Source organism: Rhinoraja longicauda, chromosome 11, assembly GCF_053455715.1.
Source record: "Rhinoraja longicauda isolate Sanriku21f chromosome 11, sRhiLon1.1, whole genome shotgun sequence".
In the NCBI taxonomy this organism is placed as follows: domain Eukaryota; kingdom Metazoa; phylum Chordata; class Chondrichthyes; order Rajiformes; family Arhynchobatidae; genus Rhinoraja; species Rhinoraja longicauda.
Genome location: NC_135963.1, coordinates 33881722 through 33904198, shown reverse-complemented (window position 1 = coordinate 33904198; position 22477 = coordinate 33881722). Strand labels below are relative to the sequence as shown.

At 40.0% G+C, this 22477-nt stretch overlaps 1 protein-coding gene across 2 annotated transcripts in view; it reads right to left on the bottom strand.

The window, feature by feature from the left end:
• Positions 1–20421, bottom strand: part of ankrd13c (ankyrin repeat domain 13C) — a 37538-nt gene extending 17117 nt beyond the window's left edge. The window contains exons 1-8 of one of the 2 annotated variants that reach the window (XM_078407353.1): positions 19707–20421; positions 13968–14009; positions 8831–8935; positions 6126–6211; positions 4691–4736; positions 2992–3058; positions 2584–2728; positions 943–1074 (exon numbers count right to left, since the gene is read on the bottom strand). In XM_078407353.1, coding sequence (XP_078263479.1) covers positions 943–1074; positions 2584–2728; positions 2992–3058; positions 4691–4736; positions 6126–6211; positions 8831–8935; positions 13968–14009; positions 19707–20001 — 918 coding nt within the window. In that variant the 5' untranslated portion in view covers positions 20002–20421. The remainder of the gene's footprint in view (positions 1–942; positions 1075–2583; positions 2729–2991; positions 3059–4690; positions 4737–6125; positions 6212–8830; positions 8936–13967; positions 14010–19706) is intronic. The other variant, XM_078407354.1, reaches the window with a different exon arrangement.
• Between the last annotated feature and the right edge of the window lie 2056 nt (positions 20422–22477).

Here is a 22477-nt window from a genome sequence, read left to right as displayed (position 1 = left end):
TGCAGTTAAATACAAGCAGAGTCAATAGATAAGAGGCAGAAATGTACGTCCAGATGGATGCAACATAAAAAGCAAAATTTAGGGAGAAAGCGTAACTGTTCAAAACTAAAGGGGGAAAATGTGGTCACACAGAATTTGCATGTTTACCATTGCTCAGAATTTATATCGGTGATAGATAGACCAGCAATCCAAAAAAAACTTTAAGTTTGTGAACAACCAGTTAGGAGGAATAGTCTACACTGAGGAATGTAACATATTGTAGGAAGTCATTAATACATTTGTAAAATGAGCAAATAATCAGAACATGAATTTCAACATAATAGATATTGTTTAGAAATGTAAAACTGAGGTCACGTATTACTTGGAGAAAATTTAGAGAAGCAAAGAAATCCAAAAGTACTAGGTAATCGGAGATTACAAACATAAATCACTTAAATTGCAATGCAGAAAAATAAGGCAAAAAAGACAAGTTGACCTTTGGACGTAGAATTGCCAAATTTGTACCAAACCTTGACTATACCCACACAGAGGAGTTTGCGTGTTTCTTCTCATAATATTGGCAAAAGGATATTGGGAAAAATAATGTTCCAGAAGTGTCAGGCCTTGCCGATCAGCAAACAATGACCAGGCACAGTCCCTTTCCTAGTCTTCAGGGCATTTAATGGTCACCAAGAGATTAAATCAGGGAATGTGCAACAAATTTATTTTTATTCACAATGGGGCAGAAAAGTGGAACCCATTACCACAGAGAATAGTTGAGGATGATATGTAGGCTAGATAAGTAACAAAGGACAGAACAAAGATATGAGTGGAGCATGGACAATACCTGTTGAAATTTCAAGATTTAATTCCACATAAAAGTGAACATCGTAGAAAGCTTGATTTATACACAGGGTTTAGAAAATGTGATTAAAATTCATCCACACACTAAAACAATGATACCGTTTTGTCGTCTCGGAAAAGCCAGCCAGTCTGCGCACGTGCAAAGGTAATAGATTTTGTAGATAATGTTGCCGAATAAATATCACTGCTCATCAAAATATCTACCTCTTCTTCAGTTTCCATCTCAGATTCCTGAAATAAAACTATAATTGAGCAGCAAGAAATCAAGAATTGTCATTTACCCAATTAATCTGGTAAATATAAAATGCAATCATGTCCACAGGAAAATACCTAATTCACCCTACAGATAAACAGTTGTACCTGATATCTGCAAAAGTTATTTCATTATTCTTTTAGTTTCGTTCAAAAATACAGTGTGGAAACAGGGCCTTCGACCCACCGTCCATGTCAACCATTGATCACTCATACTATGCTATCCCATTGTACACATTGGAGGCAATTTACAGAAGTCAATTAACCTACAAACCTGCACATTTTTGGAATGTGGAAGGACACTGTAGCACCTGGAGAAAAGCCACATGGTTACAGGGCGAATGTAAAAATTCTCCACAGACAGCACCCTTAGTCATGATCGTACCCAGGTCTCTGGCGATGTGAGGCAGCAGGTCTCTGGCGATGTGAGGCACTGCGCCACACTAGTTGTTTTAGGTTTTTTCCTGAACTCTGACCTTGCAATCGCCTGCCACATTAATTCACCATCTACTCACATCCTGATTCTTCTTTCAATGGACAATAGCATTATTACCACGAGCCAAAATGCAAGCTTAAGGTACAACTTTTCATCTTCAGTCTAGGCATGTTGCAATGTTAGCAACTCAATATTGAATTCTCTACTTTTAGGTAACTTATTGTTTCTTTCTGTCTGTATCGGAACTGGTCATCCCTGACCAGAGGTATTTTGGCTTTGTTTTTCTTATACTAATCACATAGTCTAACATCATATCCCACTGTTTCGCGACATACATTACACAGACAAAATTACTTAATGAGTTTTAAACTACCTCTATTAAATCAATTGGGCACAGCCTATCAGATATTCCCTTTACTGTACCAATCCCTCTGTAACCTTCTCTCTATATTTAGTCTGAGCTACAGGGAGAAGTTGAGCAGGCTAGGGCTTGCAGAAGGACGAGGGGTGATCTTATGGAGGTGTATAGTGTTAATGTGCGGGGATCGCTGGGCGGCACGGACTTGGAGGGCCGAAAAGGCCTGTTTCCGGCTGTATATATATGATATGATGATATGATATGATATAAGATCATGAGAGGAATAGATAGGGTAAATGCAGTCTTTTATCCAGAGTAGGGGAAATGAGAACCAACGGACATAGGTTTAAGGTGAAGGGGGGGGGGGGGGGGGGGTAGAGATTTAATAGGAACCCGAGGGTCAACATTTTTTTTAAAACACCGAGTAATAGGTACATGGAACAAGCTGCCGGAGGATGTAGGTGAGGCAGGTACTATAATAACATTTAAACAGGTACAAGGATCGGCTAGGTTTAAAGGGATATGGGCCAAACGCAGTCGGGTGGGACTAGTGTAGATGGGGCATGTTATTAGTTGGTGTGGGCAAGTTGGGCCAAAAGGCCTCTTTGCAGGCTGTATGATTCTATATTGTACAGGTTGCTGTAATCAAGTTGAATAGCATTTGTCAACATTATTTAAATAGCAGAAGACTCACCTCGTGGTGTATTCGCTGATAAACCTTTTGCTCATTGTCTAATACTATGAAAGATTCAGAGGGTGTTGAGTCACCATTGAAAATGAAGCTTAAATCTCCACGTTGACATTTCATATCAGTAAAGTCTATTAGAGTTGTGTCAAGCCTGAAAATGCACGTAAAATCATAACCATTAACTCCACATTGATGCAAGCCGAGCAAACCATTCAGTTGCACTGAAAGGCTTTAAAGCAGTTTTCTCAGGGACCATAGGGAAGAGAAATAAATGCAGGTCTGTTGATGATATCCAAAACACAAATACTTTAAAAATTCATGAAAAACCTTGTATCCACAAGTGCACAAGTTTTATAGGACTGTCCGATATCTATGCACTTTTCATTATGAAATTTGGGTGCAAAACAAACATACCTGATGTTTATACCCTGTTTGTAAATCTTACAAGCATCTGAAGGCAGAATTCTGGAAAGTAAAGGCACTGTAACAGAGAAACAACAGGAAGGGAACAATGAATCTAGCAGTAGCTATATATTTAATAATTCTCTAGCAACTGAAGAACACAGTGTGGTTTCCAATCAGACAAACCTTAACTCACTGGAAAACAAGTTCAATAACAAAGATAGCACATGAAACAGTAGAAAATAAACTTTAACAAAATGTTTACCAATAACTAAATCAGTGTGATTGATAACTAATGGAGGCTTTGGGTATCTAAGTATTTAAATACAAAGCTGTGTTGACATTAAACAAATAAGAGAATATAAAGGACCACCACTGAACTAGGAGCCTGTGGCTTGTGGACAGACAAGTTGTAAATGGAGCTCAGAATGGAACATTTTTTGCTTTATGTAATTTTAACGATTTTTAGAGGTATTTCACGTTCAACCCACTCATTATAAATTTGTGTTTTGATTCTATTAATGACATGAAATTCCAAAAAAAGTGAAGTTTATCAAATTTCAACCAATAATTTAAGCCTTTGCAGTGCAGCACAAACTCATCAATAGAAATTAAAATTACTGTTTCAATGCAGCATAAGCAAGCACAAAAGTGAAAGTGATTTTCAATCAGCCTAATTTAATGACCAGGTATTAATATCAACAAAATAAATGTATCTATGAACATTTAATAAATTTATCTATGAACATCTATTTTTCTCTAGTTTTTAAGCTCACCTACTAGCTACCTATCTTCCAAAATAATTGGGGGAAAAAAAGGATGCTGGAACGCTGAAACAAGTTCAGCAAATGTTGAAATGCCAAACAGATCAAGCAGAGATAGAAAATCTGAATAAATACTAGCAACACAAGAGACTACAGATATTGGAATCTTGAACAAGGACAAAGTACCAGAGTAATTCAGCAAGCCAGACAACATCTCTAGAAGGACATGGGATATGTTCTGAAGGCCCTGACCCCAAACATCATGTCTATGACCTTTCACAGATGCCTCCAGGCCTGCTGTTTCTTCAAAAGTTTGTTTTTTTGATGAGCAAAAAAAAGAGCTTTTTCTTTCATGGGCACCACCAAGTCTCAGCAACATGTCCCTTTGTTTTCTCTCTAATTCCTGTCATAATGTCTCTTTTTGTAAAGCCCCGAATCCTCCATTTGTTTTAATATTTCCTCAAACTATCCTGCCACTTTCAACAAATTGCACTCATATACCCCAGGTTCCTTATATCCATTTGGGAAATGAGAAATTAAGACATTTTATTTTGTCATTCATGATTTGAACAATAACATTTATAAATATTAAAATAAATACATGTCACATAATAATTCCAAACTTGCTACAAGGATGTCTAATATTATAATTTTTAAAGTCTGAAATAAGAGGATAATAGGGGAATAAACAACCAAAAGACAAAAGTTTAAGATGAATGGGGAACAATTTAATAGGAACCCAAGAGCCAACTTTTTCTGCACAGAGGATGATATATGGAACAAACTGCCAGGAGGTAGTTGAGGCAGGTATTATAACAATATTTAAAAGACATTTGGACAGCAATGGTTATGGGGGGATTTGGGCAGGTTGGGTCGAAGATCCCATTTCTGTGCTTTATGACTCTGTGACTGAGGATATACACATTAAAAAAAAACATTTCACTTACCCCAACTTTGAAAATCCCAGTGAAGCTCTAAATAAAAATCTCCCAGCTAAAGAAAATATAAACAAAGTTTTATGTCAATTTCCTATTATATCTTTTGAGCTGTAACATTCAATAATTTTCCAATTTACAGTTTTGGTTTCCTCTGGTTAGCTTATAACTTAACTATGTCAGTCCAGACAAGAACTTGCTGGCTTTAATAAATTTCTGTGCACAATGTGAGGGATCCGAGATCTCAGGAATGGAATTAATAGGAATCAAGTCACCTTGGGTTAGCTGTTGACAAAATCACGTGGTAAATAATTCCTTTAATCTTTCTCAATGATAGATTTAAAATCAGACTTAAGAAATCCAGGAGTCTAGCACTTCTATAGTTTAAAATCACTAATGGTGAAATGTTTAAAGTTTAATGTCATTTAGTTAAAAAGAGCTTATTTAAAACTAACTTAAAAGGACAGTTTTATAATCTGTAACCGTTTTCACCAATGTTTAAAATCTGTTAGAGATTAAAAAGTGGTGAATTAAAAAAAATAAGGTATCTCAATTTATAGCCAGTTCTGGTAAAGAAAATATTCTCAATGTTTCCATTGTACCTTTTGCCTGATTGAAAGCTTTGGAAGTGTCTTTTAACTTGCTTCTTTTCTGATTCTAGTAAATTAGCTAAGTAGCACTTGAAGATGGATTAAGTATTGTTGCGGAATTTATGGTAACAATAATACAACAATATGGATCCATTATATACTGTACACACCTCTTGAAAGGGCAACTTAGTTATTCATGCCAAGCAAGTGTTAATATTTAAAATAATTGTGGTGACTTACAATGTTACATTGTTTACAGAACAAATTTTCACTGTACATTTCAGACACATTTTTCTCTCGTACAGTTGAAAGCTGTTTACAAAGCCAGTTTTAAGTTGGATACAAGAATGGATGGAGGGACCAAAATTCCAAACAGTTCTGAAACTTTAATATCATAACTTGACATAATATAGAAATAAATGTACAAGATGAAAAAACATGCAAGTCACAATTTTTGAGTAACTATTACCTCAGGGCACTTACTATTTCCCCCAGAGAACCTATTAGTTCTCCGAATCACATAACATAATCCATAAATCATGACATCAAAATGAACCATTGGGAGAACAAGAAAAAGCTAGAGAAACACATTCAACTTGTGGGGAACTATCCTTTACCTATAATACAGCAAACTGAGCTTGGAAATCTGAAATAAAACCTCCAAATCAACAATTAAACTTTAATTTAATCTCATGGGTTTTTAACCACATTTCAAGTCATTGATATATATAAAATGTCATACTGAATGAAGTAAACATCCACCAAATTCAATTAATTAATTATTATTTAACATTCTTACGTTAATCTATTGTATTTAAATTATTTTTAATTTAAACGTTACAAAATTTCAAACATACCTCTTTCAGAGCTTTCAGTAATTGAGGTCGTTTCTCCTCTACATTTTCTCTCGACTGTTGCTTAAGTTTTCGCAACAGAGCTGTAACTAAACACAATCCATTAAAAAAAATTACAATAGCACCTTGATTGCTCAAGATTAAACGTTTCAGTGGCTTTCAGATTTCACTCCTACTGTAATGTTTAATTATAGATCAGATATGCAAACTTTTACTTACATCCTGAAAAGCTGCCATGTAAATTGTGATACTCCTTTACATCCCCAGAGATGCCTATTATAAAATTTCAAAGGGGCAACCCTTTGGTCAGTCGCGGTGGTGCTGTGGTAGAGTTGCTGCCTTACAGTGAATGCAGTGCTGGAGACCAGGGTTCGATCCCTACTACGGGTGCTGTCTGTAAGGAGTTTGTACGTTCTGCCCGTGACCTGCGTGGGTTTTCTCCAAGATCTTCAGTTTCCCCCCACATTCCAAAGTTTGTAGGTTAATTGGCTTGGTAAATGTAAAAATTGTCCCTAGTGGGTATAGGATAGTGTTAATGTGCGGGGATCGCTGATTGGTGCGGACCCGGTGGGCCGAAGGGCCTGTTTTCTCTCTGTATCTCTAAACTAAAAGCTAAACCATTTAAGTCAGTTTGAGTAACCTTTCCAATAGTTTAAACTGCGATTACCTATCCCCATTGGCCTTCAATTGTTTACAAAGATGATGAAACTAGGTGGATCCCTACATACCTCAACACTGTGCCATCAGATAAAAATTCCTTAGTTTATTAGTTCAATACAGGGCAATTTAGCTCCAGCATTCTTTTGCAAGCCATGCATTAGCCAATTTAAGACAGCAACAAACTTACATCAAGAGCTAACTTGTTAAAAGTAACAGTCTAGTATTTAGGGATGTCACAATCAGATTTGCCAACAGCTAAACTCAACATTATTCAGAGACATCAAGCATCCAACAAAAATTAATTTTTAACTGGTGAAATCTAAGGAATTATAGGCAAGTGTGCCTCACATCAGTGGAAGGGAATCTATTGGAGAGGATTCTGGGAAAGGATTTATTTTCATTCGGAAGAAAATCAGGGACAGTCAGCATGGCTTTGTACACAGCAGGTTGTGTCTCAGGTAGTACAAGACATTGATAAAGTCCCATATGGTAGGCTGATCCAGAAGATTAAGATGCATGTGATTAATATCGACTTGGTCCTATAGAGTCATAGCTGGCTTACTGATAGAAGACAGAGATTTTGTGGTGGCTGGATGTTTGTGACCAGTGGAGTTCCACTGGGATCAGTCCAAATTTTGGAGCATTGATGTACAGAGAGATCTTGGGGTCCAAGTCTATAACTCCATGAAAGTGGCAGCACAAGTAGATAGTGGTAAAGTAGGCATGTGGCACCGAGTACGTGTGTCATGATGCATCTTTAAAAGGTCTTTGGTTTGGCCGCACTTGCGAGAAATGAGAGAAATTGAGGTTTTGGTCAGGAAAATGGAGGCATAGGACAGGAATAGGAAGCTGGGATCAAATTTATCCCTGGAGGAGTTTTGGGAACAGAAGCATACTTAAGAAGAAAATCAGATGGGGAAAAAAGGAGACACGAGATAGCTCTGGCAGATAATATTAAGGGAAATCCAAAGAGATTTTATAAGTACATTAAGGGAAAGAGAGTGACAAGAGAGAGAATAAGAGGAGGATTACAAGAATGCTAAAACAAGGAATTGCAGATGCTGGCCTACAAAAAAAAGGCAGCGCTGGAGTACCTCAACAGGGCAGGACCATATTTGGAAAACGTAGGTGTAATTTCAGGTCAGGACCCTTTTGGGAAGGGTCCCAATCCAAACATTAACTATCCATGTCCTCGGGGACACTGCCTGACCCCCGAGTTACTCCAGCACTGTATTCTTTATTGTAAATCAGAATGCTGCTTGGATTAGATGGTATTAGCCACAAAAAGAGGTTGGACAGACTGGAATGGTTTTCTCTGGAATGGAGTTTGAAGGGGCAACCTGAAAAGTACATAAAATTACGACAGGGTAGATGGTCAGAACCATTTTCACCAGGGTGGAAATGTCAAATACTAGATGACAGTACTTAAAAGGTGAGAGGGCTAATTTTTTTGGTGATGTTTTTTTTAAACAGAGGGCGTTGAATGCCTTTAACACGTGGCGGGGAGTGGTGGTGTGAGGCAGATTCGACAGTGCCATTCAAGAGACTTTGGGATAGGAACATGGATATGCAGGGAATGAAGGGATATGGATTACATGCAGGCTGATATGGGTTGGTCATGGCATCATGTTCAGCATAGACATTGTGGGTCGAAGGGCCTCTTCCTGTGCTGTTGTATGTTGTAAGGGCAGTAATAGACAAAAAGATTAAGATTCCTTTTGTGGCAGACAAAATTACACAGTGGTATGATTTTATTCTAGAATGGATTATTGTCAATCAATTTATGTTGGTCAAAGTTTACAAAGTGCTAATTACATTGTGACTAGCATAGCTACAATGCTGTGGGGATTGTATTTCAAGCATTTTCTCCAATTCGTTGTTTTCTCTAGATCAAAATCGACAATTTAACAGCTAGCAACCTTATTGAACGCCAGGTTATCCATCCTTTGAACAAAGAGGGAGAAAATAAGCAGAGGTAGATTGGGAGTGAGAAGTATTAATGTATTCTGTAGCACTCCAGACTTGAATAAATGAAACAAAAACCATACTCATTTGTCGATCTCCATAGCTGATGGCTTCTGCCAGCGGACTCCATCCCTGAGCATTTTTCACCTTTACCAGCGCATTGTGAGCTAGAAGTAAATGGGCGCACTCTGCAAATGGAAATAAAAACAAGTTATGACGCAAGTCAAGCAACAATGATGCATCTCCATTTTCACTTGAATGGCAAGTATTTACTGGCTGTATTCATTACTTTCAATTACACAAAATAAAGTCCCAAAATCCATTTGCATTGTTTCAGCTTAAGTATAATATAAATGGTTCAAGATTAACTAGCAATGTTTAAGTATCAGCAAGTGTTTAATAAGCAGGTTGCATAACTGGAAAATGCAAAAAAGGAAATTGAAGTCTAATAAAATCTTTTGTTGGTACAACAAAACTCTCCACCACCGATCAACTCCCAAAATAAGTCGTTAAATTAATTAACAAGCAAATTAAGAAATTAAATGAAAAAAAGGTCAATCCATCACAAGCAGTTGGAAAAGGGCTCAGTTCAAATCGTCAAGTTGAATCTCAATTGGGCTGAAACATGCATGGTACATCTGGTTTCTGTGCACCCGAGTCAGCAAATCAATCAGGAATTTGACTCCTCTATGAACTGCTCAAGGTACCAAATACTTCAGAGATGAATGAGTAGGCATAACTGGATCAACTCTTTGTTGCCCTGTTGGTGAAGCTGACACCTTTTGCCATCATACTATGAAATTGATGACGCGAAGATTTCCACCATTAGATTAAACATTAAGCTTTAATGTGCGAGTAGTGAATATATATATTTAAAATGGCATACAAGTCCATAAATCACACCCATATAAACACTCAAGCTCTTAAAAAAAAGGACATGGATTATAATTCATTCAGATTCTGAAAAAAGTATCTTTAAATGTTTGTACAGGTCCACCACCGATTTTTCGGCACCCTTGGTTCAGACTTTCTGGATTATCCGTTTTGTCGGACCAGATGTCACGATCTCCAAGAGGCATCCAATGGTACTGGAACTAGGCCATGCCGGGGAGCCAATCCGCTGGAGTCAATCTTTTTGTCTTGCTTGTTGAGGATGCCATCATGAAACAGACGTCGAATGTAGACAAGTGATAGGAGCATAATTAGGCCATTTGGCCCATCAAGTCTACTCCGCCACATGGATGATTATCTTTCCCTCTAAACCCCATTCTCCTACCTTCTCTCCATAACCTTGGACACCTTCACTAGTCAAGAATCTGTCAATCTCCTCCTTAAAAACACCGAATGACTTGGCCTCCACAGCCATCTGTGGCAATGAATTGCAGATTCACCACCCTCTGACAAAATAAATTCCTCCTCATCTCCTTTCTAAAGGTACATTTTTTTATTTGGAGAATGTGCACTGGTCCAAGACTCCCCCACGTAGAAACATCCCCTCTACATCCACTCATCCAAACTTTTCACTATTCGGTATGTTTCAATAAGGGGGAAGGGCAAGTGACTGAGGTGTTAGTGGATAAACCTTTTGGGACCAGCGATCACTGTTCTATTAGCTTTATACTGTTCTATTAGCTTTAAACTGTTCTATTAGCTTTAAGATATTAATGGATAAAGACAGGGCAGGCACACGAGTTAAAATACTGAATTGGGGCAAGGCTAACTTTGATGGTATTAGACAGGAACCTGCTCAAGTTGACTGGAGTAGGTTGTTTGCTGGTTGTGGGATGTTTTCCAAAGTGTGATGACAAGAGTTTCGGGTTTACATGTTCATGTTAGAGTGAAGGGCAAGGCATGTGGGAGTGTGGAAGATGAGAGAAATTGAGGTTTTGGTCAGGAAAATGGAGGCATAGGACAGGAATAGGAAGCTGGGATCAAGTTTATCCCTGGAGGAGTTTTGGGAACAGAAGCATACTTAAGAAGAAAATCAGATGGGGGAAAAAGGAGACACAAGATAGCTCTGGCAGATAATATTAAGGGAAATCCAAAGAGATTTTATAAGTACATTAAGGGAAAGAGAGTGACGAGAGAGAGAGAATAAGGCCCCTAAGAAACCAAAGCGGACATCTGTGTGGAGCTGAAGGAGATGGGCAAGGTCTTTTATTTAGCTTGGAGATATAGTGCGGAAATAGGCCCTTCGGACAACCGGGTCCGCGACGACCAACAATCCCCGCACATTAACACCATCCTTCACCCACTAGAGACAATTATTTACATTTACCAAGCTAATTAAGCTACAAACCTGTACGTCTTTGGAGTGTGGGAGGAAACCGAAGATCTCGGAGAAAACCCACGCAGGTCACAGGGAGAACGTACAAACTCCGTACAGACAGCACCCCTAGTCGGGATCGAACCCGGCTCTCAGACACTGCAATCGCTGTAAGGCAGCAACTCTACCTCTACGCCACTGTGACCGCCCCTATCAATGAGTATTTCTCCTGTGTTTACTGTGGAGAAAGATGCGAAGACTGGGGAACTTGGGGCAGTTAATGGAAGTGCCACGAGGACAGTGGAGGTGGTGTTGAATGTTTTAAGGTGTATGAAGGTGGATAAATCTCCCGGGCCTGATCAGATATATCCGGGAACACTGTGGGAATCTAGAGAAGAAATTGCAGGCGCCCTAGTTAAGATGTACAAATCTGGAGTATTTTCTGAGGGAGAGGATATATGCATTTGGATAGACAGGGTCCGTTAGGGAGAGTCAGCATGGTTCTGTATGTGGAAGATCGTGTCTCACAAATCTGATTTCGTTTTTCTTGAGGAGGTAACAAAAAGGTTGAAGAGCGCAAAACTGTAGATATTGTCTAACTGGACTTTGGCAAGGCATTTGATAATGTTCTTCGTGGTAGGTTGCTCTGAAAGGATAGATCAAATGGGATCCAGCCGACCGGATAGAGAACTGGCCTCATGGAAGGAAGCAGAGAGTGATGGTGGAAAGTCGTTTAGACGGAAATAGACAGGGACAATATTCAAGCAAGGTTAGACACACTAGAAAATGCAAGTTTGATGGATGCAATCCAAATGTGCTAATGAAAATAAGGGGCAGAAACAGAAGAGGAATTTATTGTATTTTATCCAATTCTAACAACATAAATTGATGGCTTAATTGAAACACTGAAAACCTGGTATTGTTTAATATTTCAGATTTAAAAAAAGATGCTGAAAATCTGGAATAAAAACAAAAAATACATTTTTTTTAAATCAGCAGATCAGGCAGCATCTATGAAAAGAGAAACAGTCATAGATGTTTCTGTTTTGAATCTGCAAAATGTGGGCCACTTTCTTTTTCAGATGCTGCCTGAAAAAAGTTGAGTTTTATCAGAATTTTCTGGGTTTTTTTTTCTTAAATTAAGTTTGTCACATAAAACATTGACAATATCTTCCCCCCCACAGATGTTGCTCAACATGCCGAGTTCCTCCAGTTTCTTTTCTCCAGAATCCAGCATTGGAGTCTCTCAAGAGTGCATATCTACTATTCCTGTATTTGTAGTTATTACATTTATGATTATTTCAAGTAAAGACTTCACACTACATACTCTTATGTTTAATAGAGGAAAAAAAAAACTTTTGAGTTCTGAACAACTAACCGATTTTACTGAGGAGGCACTTCCCATTAAATGGGAAGGTTTAGAAACAACCAGTTTTTGAGCCTTCTAACATGTGCAATCATCAAAATATTCCAGAAACCGTTTACAAGAAGTCCATGAATTGGAAACAATGAAAACTGTATTATGATTGGTGTAACTGTTAGATATGCATTCACTACATTTATAAATCCCAAATAAGCACCATTTACAATAAATCAACATGCAAAAGGAAAGGAATCTGATTTTTGTTTCGTTGGTAAACTGGCATAAGGAGGTGACAGTTGAATCTTGTATTCAGCGTTGCTGCCAATAACGCGTCCTCCTGACCTGTTCGACACTTAAAGCAGTTTTCTCTGCTTTAAGGACTAGACAAGCTAGATGCAGGAAAAATGTTCCCAATGTTGGGGGAGTCCAGAACCAGGGGACAGAGTCTAAGAATAAAGGGGAAGCCATTTAAAACTGAGGTGAGAAGAAACTTTTTCACCCAGAGAGTTGTGAATTCGTGGAATTCGCTGCCACAGAAGGCAGTGGAGGCCAATTCACTGGATGAATTTAAGAGTTAGATATAGCTCTAGGGGCTAGTGGAATCAAAGGATATGGGGAGAAGGCAGGCACAGGTTACTGATTGTAGATGATCAGCCATGATCGCAATGAATGGTGGTGCTGGCTAGAAGGGCCAAAAGGCCTCCTACACCTATTTTCTATGTTTCTATAAATTCACTTTGTACTTTCAATTGGTTGATTGAAAGATACAGTATGGAAACAGGCTCTTGGGGCCCACTGAGTCCACACTTCTTCAGACTAATTATGGTAGGGGGTAGAAAGCTAGAAGAGAGGTGGTAGTGGACAGTTGGATCCGGTCCGCCAATGCCAGCGGGATTTCCAGACTATTAACCATTTTAACTCCTCTCCCAATTGCCACAGTGACTTTTCTGGCCTGGGCCTTCTCCACTGCCAGAGTGATGCAACATAGAAAATGGAGGAACAGCATCTCATATATAGCTTACAACTCAACTGTATGAACATTGAACTCACAGTTTTCAGGTAACTAACTAACCACAACCCTTTCAATTTCCACCCACATCCCTTTAACTGACCACATTTCAAGTCTCTTCTTTCAATATCTCACAAGCCTTTTGTCTTCTTCCCTTCTCTGGCCTGTGTCCGCCCATCGGCCAATCAACTACCACCCCTCCTCATTTGCATTCACCAACCTTTATCCCACCTCCACCCGTCTTCCAGCTTTCTCCCCCAACTACAATCAGTCTGAAGGATCCCGACCCGATTGTAACCTTCAATTAGGTGAAAGTAACCAACAAGAATTGCAGGTTTATCTTAGTTACTGCAAACATTCTGTGAAATGATGGTCAAGGTTCATTCAAGCAAGTGCAATGAAAACATTTCTAATTTAACTTTAGAAACATTCCGCCAAATTCAATGTTTTAAGAGATCACATGACCACTGATATATCCAACAGCACCTCAAGCTCTATCGTAATCCAATCTTCTGCCGAATGTTCTGCAATATACAATGTGCAACTTTTTAAGCAAAGAGATGCTAAAGAAAAAGTATTTACCTTTGTGCCCTAACATCACAGCAAGGTGTAATGGCGTGTTTCCTGAAAAGACAAGATGCAGACAAGGGACATGTGCATAATTTTTGTCAGCAGCATAACAGTTATTACTTTCTATCATTACGCTTACTAAATTAAATATATCTGATAATAACTGAACCATTTATTTTAGCTTCACCGTTACCCGAAATATAACTTTAGTGAAACAGAATGACGTCAATGAAAACTTTTGCAATATGTAGAATTATGTTTCATAGGTGGATACGCAGTCTTTGTTTGGTTCACTGTATTGCAAATAAGAATTTAACAATGACAATTGTAAAAGCATACAAATATAGACTTAACCAGACCTCCGAACATTTGATTTTACAAATTCATAATTTTGATGTCCAAAATTCAGAATTTTACTTCAAAATTCATAATATGGCATGTAATGCAACTTTTCAGCAAAAAAAAGTATGCACGCCAAATGCACAAATGCATTGTGCTACATGTATGAAAAACGACTATTATTCCAACAGTCTGTAGTTCTTGGACTACATGTACAATGTCAGGCCTATCATGATTATATTCTGCGATTTATAGAAAAGTTATTGAACAGAGATACCTTTTGAAACATAAAGAAAAAATTGTTTTGTTTTTTCTATTTTGCTTTTTCCTTACACGTCCCAATTCTCGTGGTATTGAATAAAAGAACAAGTCATAAAATGTATGACTAAGTTATGAAGAGTTGATATATGCGACTCGATTAAGCAGACGGAAGTACTTGTTGAAGTAAATTTGCACATTAATTGATAATCAGCCCAAAAAGGTGGTAATTGGTTTTTCTGCTGTGTTTTCTATTTTAACCCTGTCTTAATGAATTAATATAGTTATATAATCTTGCACTTGAATTTAATATTTACTCACAGTTCCACCACTGATTTTCTGGCACTCTTAGTTCTAGAGCTTTGCTGGTTTATCCAGCTGGCCAAGGAAGTTAGCTATGGGGATAGATTTGCTGGGCTTGAGTTCCAGAGCCCCAGCCGCAGGTTGCAAATTCAACCCACCGATCGGCTATGGAAGTCCCGATGAGGTTGAGATTGGCTAGCCTTGCCCAGCCTAGGTGCCACATCTTCGGGGAGACTTCCAGGGCGGGGGGGGGGTTCTCGCAGAACCCCTAACGACCGAATTGACAAATTGCAATTACCGACTGTTTCGCGGAAAAATGTGATGCAAAATGAGAGTGGCCGAAATGAAATAAGAAAGCGGAAACTTTCCACCAAATTCGGAAGGGTTGGGAGGGGTGCTTAGAAAATAGACAATTTGGATAAGATCAGGCATGGAGCTGTTACTCTTGGATCCAGATGTTGAAGAGGACTTGGCAAGATCTACCGACAAACTTCTGCAAATGGTCAGCCAAACAAATCAACTTTGCCCTGAATAAAGTATTGCTGTGATTATTGTTAGAATAGCACACATTCAGGCCATGTAGAGTATTTCATCATCTGCTTCATGGTCCATCTTCTTTGTCAATGGAATCAGGAAATGAGGTAATGAGTAGAGAATACATTAACTATGACTTGTTCTGTAGCCACAGCATTTGTGTGACAGGTTTAGTTAAGTTTGCAGTAAATGGCAACCCACAAGATTACAACAAAGACTTGGTAATAGAAACATTGCAAAAGAAATGTCAGGGAATGGTAGGTAAGCAGACAGGAAACAAAAATGTTATTTTCAATGATTAATGCCAATCGAGAATGCAAGGCATTATTTATCCACCCGCATTGGAATGAGTTTTTTCCAGTACAAGTTGAACACCGATTTTCTGGCAGACTCCGTTCCAGAGCCTTTCTGGATTATCAGTTTTTCTGGACCAACAGAGGTCAGGTGATTATGAAACTGCTATACACCCCTGGCCCACTAATGACACCCATCCTGTGTCTTTAAAGCACCATGGATTGCCAGAAACTTAAAAGAAACAGGTATAAAATGACCTGCCGACTCATTCCCGGCTTGCACCGTCTCTTTGGCTGTTTAGAGCCCCAGCTTCCGACGCCACTCCCGACTCGCAAGGTGCACCAGCGAGTCTTTCTTCACCCACCCCAAGGATTAAAGTGCTGGAGTAATTCAGCCCATCAGGATCTTTGGAGAACACTGTAGGTTGCATCGCACCCTTCCTAAGACTGATTCAGTCAGCTGAGTTACTCCAGCATTTTGCTTAATTTCGCTTTAAAACTGGGAGCCGATGTCGCTGGTCTGCATCAGCGAGCCCTTCCTCACTGGTTCATATGGCTGTTGTTGTGGCTCACGTTGTTATCCCCTGGCAACATCGGTTTTTCGGGTCGCTGCCCCCACCTCCCCCCGCACCTTCTCCCCCGAGTCACCGACATACTCCACCTTGGAAGCGACAGCAGGTGACAGGGGAGGAAGCACATTCTGTCAGTGGGGGCACACTGATGAAAGCGCCGTTGCCAGGGGCTACTCTGTGAGCCGCAACACCAGCCATGCGAACCGGTGAAGAAGGGCTCGCTGCTGCAGATCAGCGGCATCGGCTCCCAGTTTTAAATTGAAATGACATAAAATGCTGGAGTAACAGCCGACTGAATCATTCGGAGGAAGGGCCCCAATGTCACCTATCCGTGTTCTCCAGAGATCCTCATGCACTGAATTACTCCAGCACTTTGGTCCTTACTGTGGATAAAGAAAGACTTGCTGGAGCTCCTTGCGAGACGGGAGTGGCGTCGGAAGCTGGCTCTCTAAACGGCCGCGGAGACTGTGCAAGCCAGGGACCGGTCAGCAGGTCAGTCTGGTATATTAAACATGTTATAACGGTGTCATAAAACAAAGGTTTATTGCATTATCTTTGCAAAACAGTTAGGAGAGAAGATTGAGAGTATAGTTAATTATTTCACAACAGAGGGACTTGACTGAAAAGAGCGCTCGCCACTCGCAATGCCATTTGTGGCTGCTCAGAGAATTTCAAATGAGATTTCATAATTTTGACCAGATTAAAGGGATGGGCGGACCATCAGTTGCTGGATAATTGGTGTTCAATCTGTATTTCCTGTTTTGTTACAAATAATATTGGGACATACTGTATATGTGCACAAGCAATTATCCAAGGAAAATACAAGTAGCACTGAACACTGCAATCATCAGCACACATCTGCTAATCTGAAAGAACTGTGGAGGGGTGAAGTGCTGGATATCAATGAAGCAGTTAACGATGGATGAGCCTAGTACACTTCTCCGATTATATAAATACCCCGGCACTGGTCCACAACAAGCATCTCAACATAAAGCTCAGTTACTCTTCTGCTCTCCTGAATTTAACCCTTTTGTTCTTAGTTTGACCAGGACAATACTGAGGTCAGCAGCAGAATGGTTCCAGTGCCAAAAGAAGTCTGCACAAGTGACTCCTGAGTAATTATCACTCGATAGGAATGTTGACAATACCTTCCATTTCTTTACTAACAGAATTATAATAGATAGGGTATAGATATAGATTTTTTGTCCTGGTTTTGGGACCCAAGACATCTCAGAGCAATGGTCCACTTTGCTGGATAGAGGCCGATTTTGTGGATGTACTGGATTTGCTTGGCTAGAGAGAAATCTGGTTCTTGAGCACATCTTTGGCACTGCTGCAGAATATTGCTGAAGGTCACAACCTTTTCTGTATTCAGTATGCTTTGCCTGTTCTTGATATCACATGGACTGGCTCAGTTGGCTTAAGATTTGACTTCTGTGGCAATGACAAGGCCAAAATAGATCATCCATTGACTGAAGATAGTTGTATGTTGCACTTAATAGTTACATATTGAGGAAAGTATAGCTTGTCAATTCAAGTAAACCTTTAGCTGTATGATAAAGTCTTAAATATAGCCAACCATGTATTTGGAAGCGACAAATTGTGGTGGTGTGGTGACATTAGACCTTAATTTTACTACAACATAAAAATTGTGTGTTTGAAAACTTGTCTCTTATCTTAGTTCTAATCTTTTGTTTCCTTATGCTGCTTTTTATGATTTGGCATTAGATATTTTCAGCATAATTTCCTAATTACTCAATAAGGGATTTAATTCCCTTCCCCATTCCACCTTTTCCCTTCTGGAAATGGAGAACTTGCCCAACCTGACCTGTCTTCTCTGTATATTGCAACTTCTATAATCTATAATTTCCCTCTTTAACTGTACTTATTCACTCATTGACCAAATAACCTAATTAACAGCTCCATAATCACTGGTTTTGCTCTCCTCCATCCCACCCTCCCTGCATATTAACAATATTCTTCCCAGTACTGATAAAAGATCTTTGCTCCTCTTCTCACAGGTGCAGCATAGCCTGCTGAGCATTTCAAGTATTTTTCTGTTTTATTTCATAACTAATCAATCCAATTTGTTACAAAATAAAAACAGAGAATACTTGATTAATTGTTGGTCAATGCTTGATTAGTTGTCCACTAAAGCTCCAGATCTCCCACTGTTGAAAATGTGCTGTTCTGAGTCAATTTTCCACATGGTCAGGGTGAAAGCCCATAGAAGATTTGGTCAAGTGTAATGAATGATTAGTGTTGTTCATTCATCACACGCCACAAAAATCCAATTGTTTGTTTGTGAAACTGTGCAAAGCTGGACAATAAACTTACTGTGTCAAGATCTTAGAAAGTGTTGCAGTAATTTACAGAAATTGGATGTGTGATGAAAGAGACTAAAGAATTGAGGAAAAAGAGAGGATTACAGAACAAGTTACTAAAGTATTCTAAAATCATGGAGTGTTTTGACAGTTAACATGAGAAGCCCGAGCACTAAATATCTGTAATGGCCAGCTGGTGATTAGTTTAGTTTAGAGATGCAGCGTGGAAACAGGCCTTTTGGCCCACCGAGTCCACGCTGACCAATGATCACTGGGTCCACTAACGGCATCCTGCACACCAGGGACAATTTACAGAAGCCAATTAACCTACAAACCTGTAAGTCTTCGGGATGCGAGTGGAAACTAAAACACCCGGAGAAAACCCACATGGTCACTGAGAGAACGTACAAACTCCGTACTGACAACACCAAACCCGGGTTTGAACCCCAGTCTCTAGTTCTATAAGGTAGCAAAATCACTGCGCCACCCCTTACTTTAAGAACAAGGGGATAAAAAGGTCAACGTAATCTGTCATAGAATTTCCAGAATGTACAAAAATTGAAGATAAACAGTACGATTGTTTTCCCTTTCCCCTGACTAGGTCTGAGGAAGGATAGCAACCCAAAATGCCACTTATTCTTATCCTGTCTGACCCACTGAGTTACTCCAGCTTTTTGTGTCCATCTTCATTTTAAACCAGCATCCGCAGTTCCTTCCAACACAATTATTTTAAAACAAGCCTAACTACCAATTAATGAAATTAATTCATTTTAAAATTCACGAATTAGCTAATTAATTTAAGCAAAATTCAGACACCACTTCATTGATTCTCCAAACCACAGTTCTTATCTGAAACTTTTCAGATATTTGAGGCCTACTACTAAACAGATTCCAGTTCTTTCCCTTCAAGGATTACTCCTACTTTACAGACTTATCTTTGTCGCTTTTGTATAAATGACGAGAACAGCGTATACCAAATGTAAGAATATTAAACAATTCAAATTTATCAACAAATCAAACATAAAACACGCGTGCGCATACATTCAACTTTGATTAGTGAACACTACTCTTTGGCAAAGAGATTCCCATTTTCCCAGAAGAGTTCATTAACGCTGTGTCGAAACTTACCGTGGAGATCTTTTTGAGCTATGTTGTGGGTCCTTATCGATGACGATAATTTACGGATATCGCCTTTGAAGACGCATTCGTGGACTGGAAAATCAACGTCCCTGGCTGTTGTTGCCGCCGCCTCCGTGGTGGAAGCTGGGCTCTTGATCAGTTTATGGTTCGCAAAGAGTTTAGTCCGGTTTTTAGTCCTGGTCGCTTCGTCGTCTTGCTCCGCTTCAGCTTCCTCTTTGAACAGCCTGTGATCCCTACGCACCGAGCGGCCGTTAGAAATCCTTTCCGCCTTCTCTCCTGTCATGACGACGAGGGAGATGGAAGAGGGCAGAGTGGCAGTACTGCTGCCGTGGACCTCGCACACACTTGGAGGTTGACGATAGCACTTCTAGCTGCTTTTGTTGCACCGCGACCGCCACACAACGACATGTAGAGCAATCAGATACGGGGCTCGGAGGCTGCGGTAACATAGGAATAAGACAGCGGCCTGGAGGGTGGGGAGAGGGCGGCACCAGAGAGAGCCCGGGGAAGGCAGCAAGCGCTGAGCAATGTTGAGGGGAGGGGCGGGAAGATTGAAAAAGCAACGCCAAACAACCGCTGAAATATAGTCACGGACGCATATAAAGCCGGAGGGCCGCTGATCGGCGGCGCCACCATCCAGTTCGTAAACTCTTCAACCTGCACTCCAGCCTAGAGCGCCATCTTTGTCCCCTCACTCCCCTCACTCCCCTCTCCCAACTATCGCGATGTTTTGAGCGGTCTCCACTTTTGTCGCGATCTTTCATGACTCCTGATTGTCGCGTTGCGCCGTCGCCGTGGCAACGCGGGCAGCGACGCGGTTTCACCAGTGGGCCCCGGCGGCGTGCGCTGGGTGAGATGTCGCAGAAAGGCTGACACACAATAAAATAACTTTGAGGAAAACATGTGCAGGAAACAACTGTAGATGCCGGTTTAAATCGAAGGTAGACACAAAATGCTGGAGTAACTCAGCGGGACAGGCAGCATCTCTGGACAGAAGGAATGGGTGACGTTTCGGGTCGAGATCCTTCTTCAGACTCCAGTGGATTTGAGGAAAACATGTTGGGCCACAGAGTGTAAAACTTTGTTGCAAAATGAGCAACTCGGCCTCAAGTTCCAGGAAGATACAGGGGGACCGTTTGGAAGTGATATTAAAATGGAATAAGCTTTTTCATGAAGGAATTTACAGTCGCCCACTTATTGTGGACGGTTCTGTCAGTCTGGTGCCTGATCTTTCAGGTGAATCTGAGCTGCACGGAGGCTCTTCAACTATGTCTGATGGCTCTTTTGTGTTGCAAATATACAAGTAGAATGATGCACAGCACTTTAGAAGAAATAGTAAATCTCAACTATATAGCATTGTTTAGTACAATAATATATTAAAATCACGCTACACTTAGTTTCACTTATATACATTACCCTGTTTTCTCTAACCAGCCATTGAGTACATTAATGGAATTATACAATCAGTTAACTACATTAATGTAATGTATTTACATTAACGTAAATAGTATATTTGCCAGATCGCTTAATCATGTCAATTACTGAATTATTCATTGCAAGTTGCACTTGATATCTTTAATTTTCCACTCTTAAGTCAAGTGGATCACTTATGCAGATAGGCGTGAGATACATTTTACCTCACCATCCTGTTTTGTGATTGCTGCTGCAACAGAGCATTCTATTACGTCAGGAAGTAATCTCTCTTGACTTTTCCTTTCAGCATTCCAGATTCCAACCATTCTGTTTGTCATAAGGGTCCTAACCTCAAACGTTGTGTGCCCATTTCCTGCCACAGATATTGCCCCACTGAGTTCATCTAGCACTTTATTTTTTGTTAAACATCCTGGTGAATCTCCTCAGCACCTACTTCAGCACAATTACTTTCTTCCTATAGTGTGATGAACACATAATACACCAAATGTAACCTAACCAATGTCTGAAGAAGAGTCTCACCCAGAGAGTTGTGAATCTGTGAAATTCTCTGCCACAGAAGGCAGTGGAGGCCAATTCACTGGATGTTTTCAAGAGAGAGTTAGATTTAGCTCTTAGGGCTAATGGAACCAAGGGATATGGGGAAAAAGCAGGAACAGGGTACTGAGTTTGGATGATCAGTCATGATCATATTGAATGGCGGTGCTGGTTCAAAGAGCCGAATGGCCTACTACTACACCTATGTTTTCTAGTGGGGAGAACAGAGGAAAGAGGAGTGGTTTTCACCGAGGAAGGGACAGAAGAACTACATGGTAAGGTGTGAGAGAATGGTCGGAGTGTAAAGGTAGGAGGGCCGATCGTTATTCCGTTACTACTTCGTTACAGAAGTTACTACTTCCGTTACAGAAGTCTGGTTTCCATTTTCTTCTAACAAGGTCTTTGGGTCTGTAAAAGGACAGTAACGTTATGGGAAGAAAATGGAAACCAGATTTCGCTAAGTAAAACAGTGAAAGTGCACTCCGTGGAGGAGCAAGAGCAGGTGCTGATCATGAGGGGGAAAGAGAGTATAGTCAGGGGTCTGATTAGGGCTTTGGTTCATGGATGGCCTGGGTTTGTGGTTGAGTTGTTCAGTGAACAAGATCAGTGCTGGGAAAGGCAAGGTATCGATTAGAAGAGAGCATTGTTTTCTGAGGAGGAAACAGAATATCAGGCTGTGTCGGGAATTTCAGGAGGAGGAAGTTGAAGAATAGATAATAAACAATGACCCGCCTTTGTGCATCCCAGTCTGCCACAGCATCATTAAAGATATTTGTTTCAGGCGTGGCCGT